General features: G+C 41.2%; 2 protein-coding genes across 4 annotated transcripts in view; one reads left to right on the forward strand and one right to left on the reverse strand.

Annotated features, from left to right (window-relative positions):
- WDR19 (WD repeat domain 19) overlaps nt 1-13,131 on the forward strand; it is an 88,970-nt gene that overhangs the window by 65,082 nt on the left and 10,757 nt on the right. For 2 of the 3 annotated variants that reach the window (XM_043870705.1, XM_043870707.1), the window contains 5 exons: nt 996-1,146; nt 2,710-2,833; nt 3,554-3,630; nt 3,960-4,084; nt 10,133-10,442. In XM_043870705.1, the coding sequence (XP_043726640.1) occupies nt 996-1,146; nt 2,710-2,833; nt 3,554-3,630; nt 3,960-4,071 (464 nt within the window). In that variant the 3' untranslated portion in view covers nt 4,072-4,084; nt 10,133-10,442. Of the gene's footprint in view, nt 1-995; nt 1,147-2,709; nt 2,834-3,553; nt 3,631-3,959; nt 4,085-10,132; nt 10,443-13,131 lie in introns of those variants that run through there. The other variant, XM_043870706.1, reaches the window with a different exon arrangement.
- RFC1 (replication factor C subunit 1) overlaps nt 11,665-13,131 on the reverse strand; it is a 76,153-nt gene continuing 74,686 nt past the window's right edge. The window contains exon 25 of the mRNA XM_043870708.1: nt 11,665-13,062. Coding sequence (XP_043726643.1) covers nt 12,979-13,062 — 84 coding nt within the window. The 3' untranslated portion in view covers nt 11,665-12,978. The remainder of the gene's footprint in view (nt 13,063-13,131) is intronic.

A 13,131-nucleotide genomic window follows, 5' to 3' on the forward strand; every position in this document is an offset into this window, starting at 1 on the left:
TTTTCTCTACTTTATAGATAAGCAGACTTGGGCTAAAGAAGTGAGGTGGCACTTGCCCACAATCACACAGTCAGCTAATAAGTCTTCCTCTGTGTTCTCAACCACTGTAGGTCCCTGCCTCTGAAAGAGGTCCCAGTATTCTTAGACATGTCGTCATAACATTTTTCAGTGATTTTGTCACATTCTATGACAGGGTTAACTTTTTCTATAAAGCGTCAGATATCAAAGGCTCGGGGCTTTGTGGGCCAGTCTCTGTCATTTTGGCGTGAACCATACGTAAATGAGAACAGCTGTGTTCCAACAGAACTTCATTCTTTTGGACACTAAAATCTGAACTTCCTGTAACTTTCAGGTCACAAATTATTATTCTTCTGATTTTTTTCCAACCATTTAAAAATGTAAAAGCCCATGGACCATACAAAAACAGACAGCCAGATTTAGCTCACAGGTCACAATTCATCCCGTTCTTTAAATGAGTTCATTTTTGTTACATGAAAACGACTAAATAACTATATGTGGCTGGCAAAGGGTATGCTAGACAGGCACTCTCCTGATTGCTGGTGGGAACAGACATTGTCTTTCCAGAAAGCAGTTGGACAGTTTGCACCAAGTGCGTGCACGTGTCTGTGTGTGTGCATTTTTAAAGTTATGCTCTTTGAGCCAGTAATTTGACTTCTAGGTATGTGTCCTGAAGAAACAAGTGTACTCAGGTTAGTGCATAGAATTGTTAATCTCCCCACTCATTCATCAGCTGTCCTGTCAAATGCAAAACTTTTTTTATCTTGGAGGCAGGAAAGGAAACATGCCAGAGGTTACCTCAAGGGGGTGTGGGGCCCCGTGTTACAGGCAAAACAGCATCATCAGGGAAAGACACCCGATCGCACCGCCGAGCCCTCTCCTCCTCAAACAGTCCATCACCGGTTCTTTGCCAGAAAAGGCAGATGAGAGAGATGCGACCCTGGCGTCATGCCAGTGCTCCTCCACTTGCATTGCAGACATCGTGCCCATCCTGACCTCCACTGTGATCGAGTGCCACAGGGCCGGCCTGAAGAACTCAGCCTTCAGTTTCGCAGCCATGCTGATGAGGCCTGAGTACCGCAACAAGATAGACGCCAAATACAAGAAGAAGATCGAGGCGATGGTCAGGTACGTGGTGACAACTGTTCCTACCATCTAATCACAAGTGTATTTTTCAGAACACAGCTACTAATGTGTGGGCTGTCAAGAACACAGACTGGGGATAGCAGTTAGGATTGTAGTCAGCTACCAGGAGCAGGAAACCCAGTGACGACTTGAATAAGTCAGGATTTGTTTGACTCACACACAAGGTGTTATAGTCCCAGGCTGGTACCTCTGTGTCCTGCTTGTCACCGAGGACACAAAAAGTTCCCGCCTCACAGCGGCACAGCTGTGGTTGTCTGACATCACGTACCCTGTTCAAGGCAGGAAGAAAGAAGTAGGGAAATCAAAAGACGAGAAGGTTTTTGCCTTGTCCGTTAGGAAGGACACTGCGTTGACCTCTCACTGGCCAGCGCTCCGCTGTGTGGCCCCCTCTGGCTATGAAGCATATTGCTGAGTGAAAACAAAGCGCTGCTGGCCAGGATGGCCGTCAGGCAGGCAGCGAACACTGTCTGCCACGGAAGGACAGAGAGTGAACACTTAGTGTAAGCAACCTGCTAATGACACAGCCTGTTGCCAGAAGAGTTCATTTCCAAGCCCTGTGTAGCTCCCAAGGCACACAAGTCAGAAAGCAGTATAGTGATCTGACTTTCTACAGGAAACCCAGGGGAAAGTAGCACCCCTCTTTACAAAGGGAAAAGTTAGTTGCCATCGTGTAGTCATTCTGTACTACCAGGTCCTCAGTGACGACATCTGGGGTACCTGTTAGTCCCGTTTTGACCAGGGAACTCAGGTGCACCTGCCTGTTGACCCACAACTCTCACATCAGCCAAGGTGATGGCTGCACCAGTAACAGCAAAGGGAAGCCAAAGACCGCTGACTGTTAGCTGAGCACGCGGCAGAAAACGCTCACCTGCATAGGGCCACGTGGACCGCTCGCGTTTTTTTTTTAAAGCCAATAAGCCTGAGTAGCTTCAGGCCAAATCGTCATGACCGAGCACGCCTGCCAGCATGGGAATGACGTGGGGAGAGTGCTGGAGCGCGCTGACCCGCAGGTTCATGCCACGCCAGCCTGGGTGCCAGTTTGGGGGGCCCTGGATCTCGCCCACGCCTGGGTGCTCCATAGCTGTGAGGTCTCCTGTGGTATCCACTGGCACCTGTGGCTGTTTACACTGAAAAGCGAATAAAATTTAAAACAGTGTCACACTACCCACATTCCACCTGCTCCGAGCTCTGTGTGGCTCCCAGCTGCCGTATTGGGGAGCAGGCAATGAACACTGCCGCCAGCACAGAAAATTGTGTTGCGCAGCCCTGGGCAGCCTGTACCACCTCGGTACACAAGGCGAAGTAGCAGGCTCACTGCTCCAGCGATCTGGGAGACACGATACAGCCAGACCCAGCCATGCTTTCTGCACGTAATGTGCTGTGGACTCTTAGAGGTGGCCCCTGTGATGCTATGGCCTGAGCCAGGCTCATTCCTCTCGCTCCTCCCTGGGCTGGAGCGTGGGCCCATGGTCTCTAGCTTGTATCTCTAGTCTCAGGACCTGCTTATGAAGAAACAGGTGCATTTCATGTGATTCTGCCTCACAGGAGACCTGATACATCCGAGACAGAAGAGGCCACAACCCCATGTCCCTTCTGCGAATTTCTTCTCCCAGAGTGTGAACTCCTCTGTCCTGGGTGTAAAAATAACATCCCATATTGCATTGCAACAGTAAGTTTCTTTATCATTTCCCTTTCTTTGCATATATATATAATCTATAGCCTGCTTGAATACTTGATGTGTTGTTAACACTTTCTTTGCTTCTGAAATAATCTTACCTCTCAAATTTCCTGCAACATTTAGCATATAATTGCATGATCATTTAAGGCATATAATAACCTAAGTATGAGGCACTGCGGAGCAGGAGAGCCCAGACCTGGAGATCAGACGGTCCTGGGCTTAGATCCTCTTTCTGCCACGTACTGGCTATATAACCTGGTGCAATTTGCTTTTTACCTCACTAGGTCCCTCCATAATAATCTCTTGTCTATTGAGATGAACTGCAGGTTGACCAGAGAATGAATATGAAGCCTTAATTCAATACCTGGCATGCTGTAGCACTTAAGTGGTGGTTTTTATTGTAAATATTAAGACCTATTATTAGAAAATATTAAAATGTTTGTTCATCACTAGACTAATATAAGCTTTATTTTAAAGGAAAATAAATTTAGGTAATGTAGCAATACTGAAGATTATTCTTTTGTACACAAATTTGATCAAATCTGGCTTTAGTCCTTTTGATGTCATCTCTTCTTAATCAGTTACCCGCCTACTATTATTATATCATGATTTAGAGGTTTGGCTCTTAACTGTAACCATGTATTGTAATTGAATAATAGGGGAAATCTGAACAATAAAGATGAGTCTTACTCTTCAATGTGCTATTTCCAGGGCCGACACATGTTGAAGGATGATTGGACGGTGTGTCCCCATTGTGACTTCCCAGCTCTGTACTCAGAATTCAAGGTGTAAGTTGCATCATTTCACTTAGTCACACAGACTTATTATCAAAAATAGACCTTTTATTCAGCCAGTTTCTACTGAGGTCTCTTTATTTGTTCATGTCCCTAAAAATCTCTAAAGACTCAAACTGTCTTCTTGGGAGAATCTTCTATGACTTTTGAGAACATTTTCCTTAAAGGGACTACTGCCTAAGACTGGATGTTCCTAATTCTTAAGCTGCGTGATGAGCATGTACTCACACATAGAAAGCAGCAGTTGTTTCTCACATCACGGTAACCCAAAGGTACAGGAATGTTACATATTTAATCTACTCTGCCTTTCCCTCCCCACACAGCCTGTTAAGCGCTGAAAGCGCATGTCCTATGTGCTCAGAAAGATTAAACTGTGACCAACTGGAAAAAACCTCTGACTGTACCCAGTACCTGCACACAGAGGTGGAGCAGTGAGCGGCGTGTGCAAGTAAGTTCCAGATCATCACTCACCTCCTCCGGGCACGGGATCCTCGGGGCAGACACAGCCTCGCTGCGTGTTCTGCCACTGGTTCCTTTTGTGCGTCATGGAACCTGTCAGATTTGAACGGCAAACTAAAACACAGGTTGTACAGTCTCCGTGGTGACAAAGGTTATTTGACCGCACAGCATCATGATTCCAACCAGAGTGTATTTTACCAAGTCACATGGGTTTCTTTTTAACCAGTTCATTAAAACGATAGCTAGCTATTGAACTGGAGGTTGTTTTAGTTCATAACTCAGGAGGGTGATTGTAAAAATTTTTGTTTCCAGAGACCTGAAAAATTCCCATTTTTCTTTCCAAGTTTCATTTTTGTTGCATAGAAGCAGCACGTAACCCTTCCAGTCTCCACTGGGAAGAACTTACTCATGTGGCCACACATGCTGCAGGGAGGCAGGGAAATGCAGTCTCTAGCTAGGAAGCCAAAAGCCCCTGCCAAAAGCTCGTCTCGGTTTTCACAAACCTGTTCTTGCATTCCTTCACTCTCTCAGTAAACTGCAGTTCCATCCAACCCGCTGGTCAGGATGGAAATCTGGATACCCCCAGGCACCCAGTCCATGGGCGGGTCCTCTCAGCCCACCTCGTGTATCTGGCTCCCTTCCACAGGCGGAGCTTTTGATTGAAGGTGAAAAGACAAAGAGCCTTAAAGACCCCTCTACGAGCTGGCCCCAGCCTCTTCCCCTGCTTACTCTGCCGCAGCCCCCCCACTGGCCTTCGCTGTTCCTCGGACTCCAAGCTGCTTTCTCTACAGCAACTGCAGTCTCTCATATTCCCGCCAGCAGCATTTCCCCTCATCCTCACCAACACTTCTTACTGTCTGCCTTCTTGATGACAGGCATCCTAGTAGGTGTGAAGTGGTATCTCACCGTGGTTTGATGGTTTGATTTGCATTTCCCTAATGATAATAATGTTGAGCTTCTTTTCATGAGCTTGTTGGCCACTTGTAGATCTCCTTTAGAGAACTGTCTGTTCAAATCATTTGCCCATTTTTTAACTGGGTATTTCATCTTTTTTCATCTTTTCATTGAGTTATAAGAATCCTTAATATATTCTAGGTACAAGTCCTTTATCTGATACATGATTTGCAAATACCTTCTAGATGGTATCCTTTAATGTACTCAAGTTTTTATTTTGATGAAGTCCAATTTATCTGGTTTTTTCCCCTTTGGTTGCTTGATGTCATGTCTAAGAAGCCATTGCTTGATCCTGGATCACAAAGGTTTTAGTTACATTTCCTTCTAAGAGTTTTGTAGTTGTTGCTCTTATATTTATGTCTTCAGTCTGTTTTTGTGTATGATGTGAGGTAGGGACACACATGTCCTTTTTCTGCATGTGGATGACCAGATGTCTCAGCACCATTTGTTGAAAAGGCTGTTCCTTTCCTATTATTACTAGATTAGTATCTTATTATATAAGTTCTTTTATTTGTATGTTCTAGATATGTCTTCGTCAAATTTATCTTGCACATATTTTCTCCCACTGGCTTCTCAGTTTTCTCTTAATTTCTGTATTTTCTAAGAGTTGATTTACAATGTTGTATTGGTTTCAGGTGGACAACAAAGTGAGTCAGTTATACATACATTTTAGTGGTCTGATGAGCCGAAGATTTTGACTTTGATGAGCTATATCTTAGCAATTTATCTTATTGTTATGACTTTGTGTCTAAGAAAATATTTCCCTACTTGGAAGTCAGGAGCATATTCACCTGTGTTAGGTCTGTGATCCAACCTGAAGTTATTTTTGTTTACAGTGTGAGGTAGGGATTGAGATTTCTTGCCGTCTCAAGTAGATATCTACTCTTCCAGCAGCATTTGTTGAAAAGTCTCTCCTCATTGAACTGCTTGCCTGCCTTTATTGAAAATCACTTGGGTTTTCAGTATGTATGTCCCTTATTTTTATACTACACTGTCTTGATTACTGTGACTTTATAACACATCTTAAAGCCAGGTATTGTATATCCTGTAACTTTGTCATCTTTTCCAAGATTGTTTTGACTACTCTTATTTTCCTTTCCACCTCTCTATAAAATTTTAGGATCAGCTTGTCAGATTCTGTTTTAAAAGCTTGCTCAAATTATGATTGGGATCCATTTATTTTTCTGTTGATACATATTACCACATATTTAGCATCTTAATATATATTTATTATCTCAACTTTTTGAGGTATAATTAATCATCTTGTGTTAGCTTTAGGCATACAACATAATGATTTTATGTTTATATTATGAAATGATTACCACAGTAATTAACATTCATCACTACACACAGTTAACAGGTTTTTTTGGAGAATTTTTAATATCAACTCTCTCAGCAACTTCCAGATATATAGTACTGTTAACTTATAATCACCATGCTGTACATTACATCCCTGGGGTTTATTTGTAACTGGAATTTTATACCTCTCGGCCACCTTCATTCTGCCTACCCACCACCCTGGGCCTCTGGCAACCAACAAACTATTCTGCATCTGTGAGTTCAGTGGGGTTTTTTAAATTACACATATAAGTGAGATGGGGATTCCATGGTGGCTCAGACAGTAAAGAGTCTGCCTGTAATGCAGGAGACCCAGGTTCAATCCCTGAGTTGGGAAGATCCCCTGGAGAAAGAAATGGCAACCCACTCCAGTATTCTTGCCTGGAAAATCCCATGGACAGAGGAGCCTGGTGGGCTACAGTCCATGGTGTCCAAAGAGTCAGACACAACTGAGCAACTTCACTTTCACTTTTCATAAGTAGACAGTACAGTTACCTGCCTCTTATTTCATTTAGCATAATGCCCTTAAGGTCCATCCACACTGTTGCAAATAGCAGTACTTTCTTCTTTTGTATATGTATGTATACAAGATATACATCACATATATTTCAGAGACACTGACCTGTAATTTTCTTTTTTGTAGTTTCCTTGTCTGGTTTTGGTATCAAAAGTAATGCTGGCCTCATAAAATGAGTTTGGAAAAGTTTGAGAAGGTAATTCTTTACATGCTTGGTAGAATTCACCAGTGAAGCCATCTGGTCCTAGACTTTTTATTACTGATTCAATTTCCTTTATAGTAATTGGCCTATTGTTTTTTTAAATTTCTTCACAATTCAGTCTTAGAAGGTTGTGTGTTTCTAGGAATTTATCCATTTCTTCGAAGTTGTGCATTTTGCTGGCCTTATAGTGTTTCATGTGAGTCTCTTAAAATCTTTTGTATTTTCATGTTACTGAATATCATATCCCTTTCTTCATTTCTGATTTTGAGTCCCCTTTTTTTCTTGGTGAGTTGAGCTAAAGGTTTATTATCTTTTGAGAAAAAAAAAAAAGCTATTAGCTTCATTGAACTTTTCTATTGCCTTTTCAGTCTCCATTTCATTTATTTCTGCTGATTGGAATTTCCTTCCGCTAACTTTGGGCTTAGCTTGTTCATTTTCTAGCTCTAGTTCATTTTCTAGGTGTAAAGTTAGGCTGTTTGAGATCATTCTTGTTTCTTAATGTAGGTATTTATTGTTATGAGTTTCTTTTCAGCACTGTTTTTGTTGCATCCCCTAAGATTTGGTTTGCTGTATAGTTGTCCCTCAGTCTTGGTGGGGGATTGGTTCTAGGACCCCTACTGGGTACCAACATCCATGGATGCTGAAGTCCCTTATTTACAATGGGGTAGTATTTGCATATAACCTATGCACATCTTCCCATACACTTTAAATCACCTCTAGATTACTTATGTAACTGAATACAATGTAAATGCTATATGAAAATCTGCCAGCATGTGGCAAATTCACGTTTTGCCTTTTGGAACTTTTTGGTACTTCTGAATTTTTTTGATCCATGGTTGGTTGCATCTGTGAATACAGAACCCACAGATGTGAAGGGCCAACGATATTGCCATTTTCAAGTTGTTTTTTGCCTCTTGATTTCTTCTGTGACCTCAGTGGTAGCTGAGTCATATGTTTTAATTTATACATATTTGTAAATTTTCCAGTTTTCTTGAAACTGATTTCTAGTTTCATATTTCTGTGGTCAGAAAAGATGTTTGATATGACTTCAGTCTTCTAAATTTATTAAGACTTGTTTTGTGGCCTGATATGTGATCTGTCCACTTATGCTTATTTAGTCCATCTGGTCAAACACATCATTTAAGACCAATGTTTACTTACTGATTTTCTGTCAAAGGAAGATTTATTCACTGATGAAAGTGGGGTAGTGAAGTCCCCTACCAATATGGTATTGCTCCCTCTCCCTTGAGATATGTTAATATTTGCTTTATATTTACAAATGTTATCTCCTCTTGTGGACTGATATAGCTATTCTGGGTTTCTTTTGTATAGCTATTCTGGGTTTCTGTATAGCTATTCTGGGTTTCTTTTGATTTCCATTAGCAAGGATTACCTTTTTCCATTCTAGTCCATTGTGTCCTTAGAGCAGAGTCTTGTAGGCTGCCTACAGATGGATCTTGGTTTTAAGCTATTCTCTTTTGATCAGAGAATTTATAGTTAAATAGTTACTGATAGATACGGACTTACTACCATTTTGTTTTCTGGCTGTTGTTCCTTTGTTCTTGCTCCTTCCTCTCCTTTTGTGATGGCAGTTTTGTGTAGTTGTATGCTTACATTCTTTTGTCTACTGTAGGTTTTGCTTTGTGGATACCATGAGACTTACATAAAACCTAACAGTCCATGTGAAGCTGAGAACAACTTAAGTTCAAATGCATGTTCACTCTCTTTATCCACACTCTGTTTCTGACATCACAGCTTACATCTTTGACTCTTCAGATCTCCTTGCAGTCCAAGGGAGACTCATCAGTCCTGGGTGTTCACTGAAAAGACTGATGTTGAAGCTGAAACTCCAATACTTGGGCCACCTGATGCAAAGAACTGACTCATTTGAAAAGACCCTGATGCTGGGAAAGATTGAGGGCGGGAGGAGAAGGGGACGACAGAGGATGAGATGGTTGGATGGCATCACCGACTCGATGGACATGGGTTTGGGCAGACTCTGGGAGTTGGTGATGGACAGGGAGGCCAGGCGTGCTGCGGTTTATGGGGTCGCAAAGAGTCAGACACGACTGAGTGACTGAACTGAATCTTACGTATCATTAACAAATTATTGTAGTTATAAAGCCTTTGCATTATGAGAAGGATATCTATAGAATAGTTTATATACATAGTTTACTCGCTTTATGGATATAATAAAACATTATTAGTTATGTTTACTCTTGTTTAACTTTCACACTAGTTATAAGTACCTTTCATTAGATTAGTCTGAATTTATATTTACTTTTACCATTGAGATTTCCAATTTCATATATCTTCCTATTACTAAGTAGTGCCCTTGCATTTCAGCTTAAAGAAGTCCCTTTAACATTTCTGTAAGGCCAGTCTAATGGTGATAAACCTCTTTAGCTTTTCCTTGTCTGGAAAATTCTCTCTCCTTTAGTTCTGAAGGACGGCTTTGCCAGATAAGACTGTTCTTGACGGGCAGTTTTATTCTTTTAGCACTTTACAGGCTAGAAGAGAATGGCCTGATGTTGCCAAAGCTTCTCCTGAAAAATCTGCTGACATTCTTATGGGGAGGAGGAGGAGGTGGTTCCCTTGTACATAACAAGTTATCTTTTGCTGCTTTTAAGATTCTTTCCTTGTCTTTAACTTCTGACAGCTTAACTGTAATGTGTCTTGGCATGGGTCTCTTTGGGTTGAGTTGCTGAGCACTAACTTTACATTTCCTCATTCTTTTCAGTAAGGTGGCTATTGTCAGCATCATCCTCACTTTGTAACAGAGGTTCAACAACTTGCCCATACAATTTTAGTCAACTCAAAGGCCAAGACTGAAACTCAGTACTAATTACGACTGAAAATTTCTCACCTACATGTTGTGATCCTGCTTCACATTTCAGAAATGAGCAAAGTATCTTTATCATGCTTAGCTTTTTTATTACTAAATGCCAGTTTATTACTTGAAACCCTTATAAAAGCATATGGGGTTTTTGGTTTGGTTTTTCTTTCTTTTTTTTTTGCCTTTTTAGGTATAATGATCCTGAGAAGACTGCGTTTTTCCACAAGAGGCTGTGTTTCTGCCCCTAGCAGCTTTAGAGATGGTTCTTCCTGGAGACAGAAAAAATAAGGTCATGTCTCCAGGTCACCACTGTCAGCTTCTATAGAGTGACAGTGATATGTAACATGCTGTTATTTATACTTTGTATATTTCCTCTTCTGAGTCTTACATATTCAATGCTCTGTACTGTTAATAGTAACCTATGACATAATTGTAAATATTCAGCTTTTTGATATCTTTTATATTTTGAAATATCCCCTTTAAAATAAACATTAAATATTTGTAATGTTTTCCTGTATTTAAAGACAAAGAGAAATAAAGTAGCTTTGAAACACTGAAGTTTAGACAGCACAGATGTTAACAGCATTAAAAAGTTTAAAGTGAGGCTTACACACATCAAGGCTATTTAGCAGAATCAGCCCTAGAATAAAAACATCAAAAATGAATAAAATCAATATTTGAAAGAATGAATGAAACTATAAGCTTATGTTTCCTGAGTCATCGTACTATGTAGTACAGAATTCCTGTCGAAAAGTTAAATCATTTGACTTCCGCTGACGATGTACATTAGTCAGTATCTTCCCCAAGGTGGCCTTGAGGGCTCCTTGCCCATAGTATGGGATGTACCATAGTAGAGTACCCCACATACTATGCAGGTTAAAAGTATATACTTCCTTGCCATCCAAAACCAAAGTCTGAGCAGAGACAGGGTCATGTAGCCTAACTCTGAATGTATCAGATGATATGATTTTAGTGAGTGTCTAAGCCCCTTATGGGTAGGTTTAACGATAATGACTTGTATCACTTGTGTAGCCACCAGCATCCTGAGCATTACAGAGGTACCTATGAGCCGAGGGTAGAAACCAAAGTGCCAATGAAGTTTTACAGCACCAGGTACCCATGTGAATACCTCCAGCTTTATCATCTCTTTTTTCCTCCCAAAGGCTGGCTGGAGGCCTTGGCCTTACTAAGTGATATAAGTCATTAGGGGTTTAGCCATTCACTAATGAACATAACTGTACCAAACCTTATTTAGGAAGATACTCTTCCCAGTACATACACTAGTATACTCCTTGTTATTAACTTCAAGAGGCCTGATAATGTTGCTGCAAATAAAGACTGCCAAAACTTAAAAGATGAAGGATAAAGTAGTAGTAGTAAGTAAGAAACTAGTAGTCAAGAGTCAATGGATCTCAAAAAAAAGCAAGTATGCTGCAGGGATGACGTGTGGCCTCCAGCGGCTCCAGATCACCCTGGACAAGTAAAGGGGCACCACCTGCTGCCCTGGGGGCCAGGAGATGACAATCACAGTCTCTCTCCCGGGGAGCACAGAGCAAGTTAACAGACACGACTTGCATATCCAAAAGCAACAGAAGAATATGCAGAAGAAATTCATGCTCACCTCACTGGTGAGATGAGGCAGTCATCAGTCAAGGACACCTTCACTGAAGCAGAAGTTTCAAGCGGGGCTTTAACACAAAGAGGGACATGGCTCAGTAGGCAAAGGCTTAAGGAAACGTTTTATTCCCATAATGAACTCAATCTACATAGAAGACGGTTTTCACACTGGTTAAATACATTTTAAATGTCTCGAAACTTAATCTTGTTAAAGAGGTGAGAGAGACAATCAGTTCCCTAAAGGCTGGGAACAGAATCCAGATTTCACATTCCTTTTAACACAAACCTCACAGAAGTAGCACATACCTCTGAGCATTTACTGACAAGATTAAATAATCGCTAGACACCCAAACTCCAGGCTGGTTCCACAGCCTCAAGGCCCCTCCAGGCCCCTCGAGCGCAGCTGCAGGTACAATCTAAAATCCCAGCAGGGTTTGTGGAGACTGTCAGGACAGAACTGGCTCTCCCAGGGACAAAGTCCACAAAAGCCTGTGTTCATTTTGTCCCAAACCAGAGGAAGATAAGAGTCTGAGCCAGCCTAGGCCTTTCTGGTTTGAACCTGACGAGCTGAAACTCTGGAAGGTTAGGAATGTCTGACAATCCTGCAGCCACAATACCCTCTAGTATTAACAAAGAGGCCTCTCCATGAAATTGTGTTCACAGCAGCGGTGTGTGTGATTGACTTTCACAGGGGTAAGGATGTTTGGAATTAGAGTTTGACTCTTCAATTGCAAAAGTTACATGTTTTACACAAGAGGTTAGTAGGAATATAGTTAGCTTTTGTATCCAATCATTTGCAAATTAGTAAGGAAAAATATACCAACATAATATTTTACTGTACAAGGTAACAACCTTAAGAATCTGTACATGTAGCCTGTGAAAACATTTTTATTCCTAGTTTATATTTTGCAAGATATCTGACAGTGTACAAAGAAAACCCAGCTCTAGGTGGTGATTATTTTGTATTATGATTTATTTACAAAAGTTCACCACATTATAGTAACTATGCTTCTTAAAAAATCGGGACTGGTCCCATAATGGCCATAGGATAAACTCGTAAGCCTACAAAAGCCGCTTTAATACCTCTGTTCCCAGACATATTACTGTTAACTAAAAATCTGACTCCAAAGCCCACATGTAGTTTCTAATTCTGATTATACAGTCATTCTGAAGTACACTCTTGTTAGACTGATGGGGACAGTGGAGGACCTATGCGGTCCTATTAACCTCTATAAGAGGTGCACATCAGCCTACTGGTTACATCCTTCTAGCTGTACCACCGTTTATCTGCAATGCGACCATGAGGTCCCACTACACTAAAACATGGTTCCTTTGGGAAAACAAGATATTCTCTAAGACCAGCTGAGACTGGTCAGCAGGGTAAGCAAAAAGTAGCTGTCAACTGTGAAAGAAAGTGTTTCATTTCTTTGAACTTTTTCCTTTTCCTTTTCTGGACTCCTTATCTTTTTCTGATTTTGAAGGCTTTGAAGATTTTGTCTTTTTCTGTTGGGAGGGAAAGATACACAAAATAGTTAGCATTTGTGTTTATGGGTAAGTTCATCTCTACAATAA

The sequence above is a fragment of the Cervus elaphus genome, chromosome 17 (genome assembly GCF_910594005.1).
Source record: "Cervus elaphus chromosome 17, mCerEla1.1, whole genome shotgun sequence".
NCBI lineage: Eukaryota > Metazoa > Chordata > Mammalia > Artiodactyla > Cervidae > Cervus > Cervus elaphus.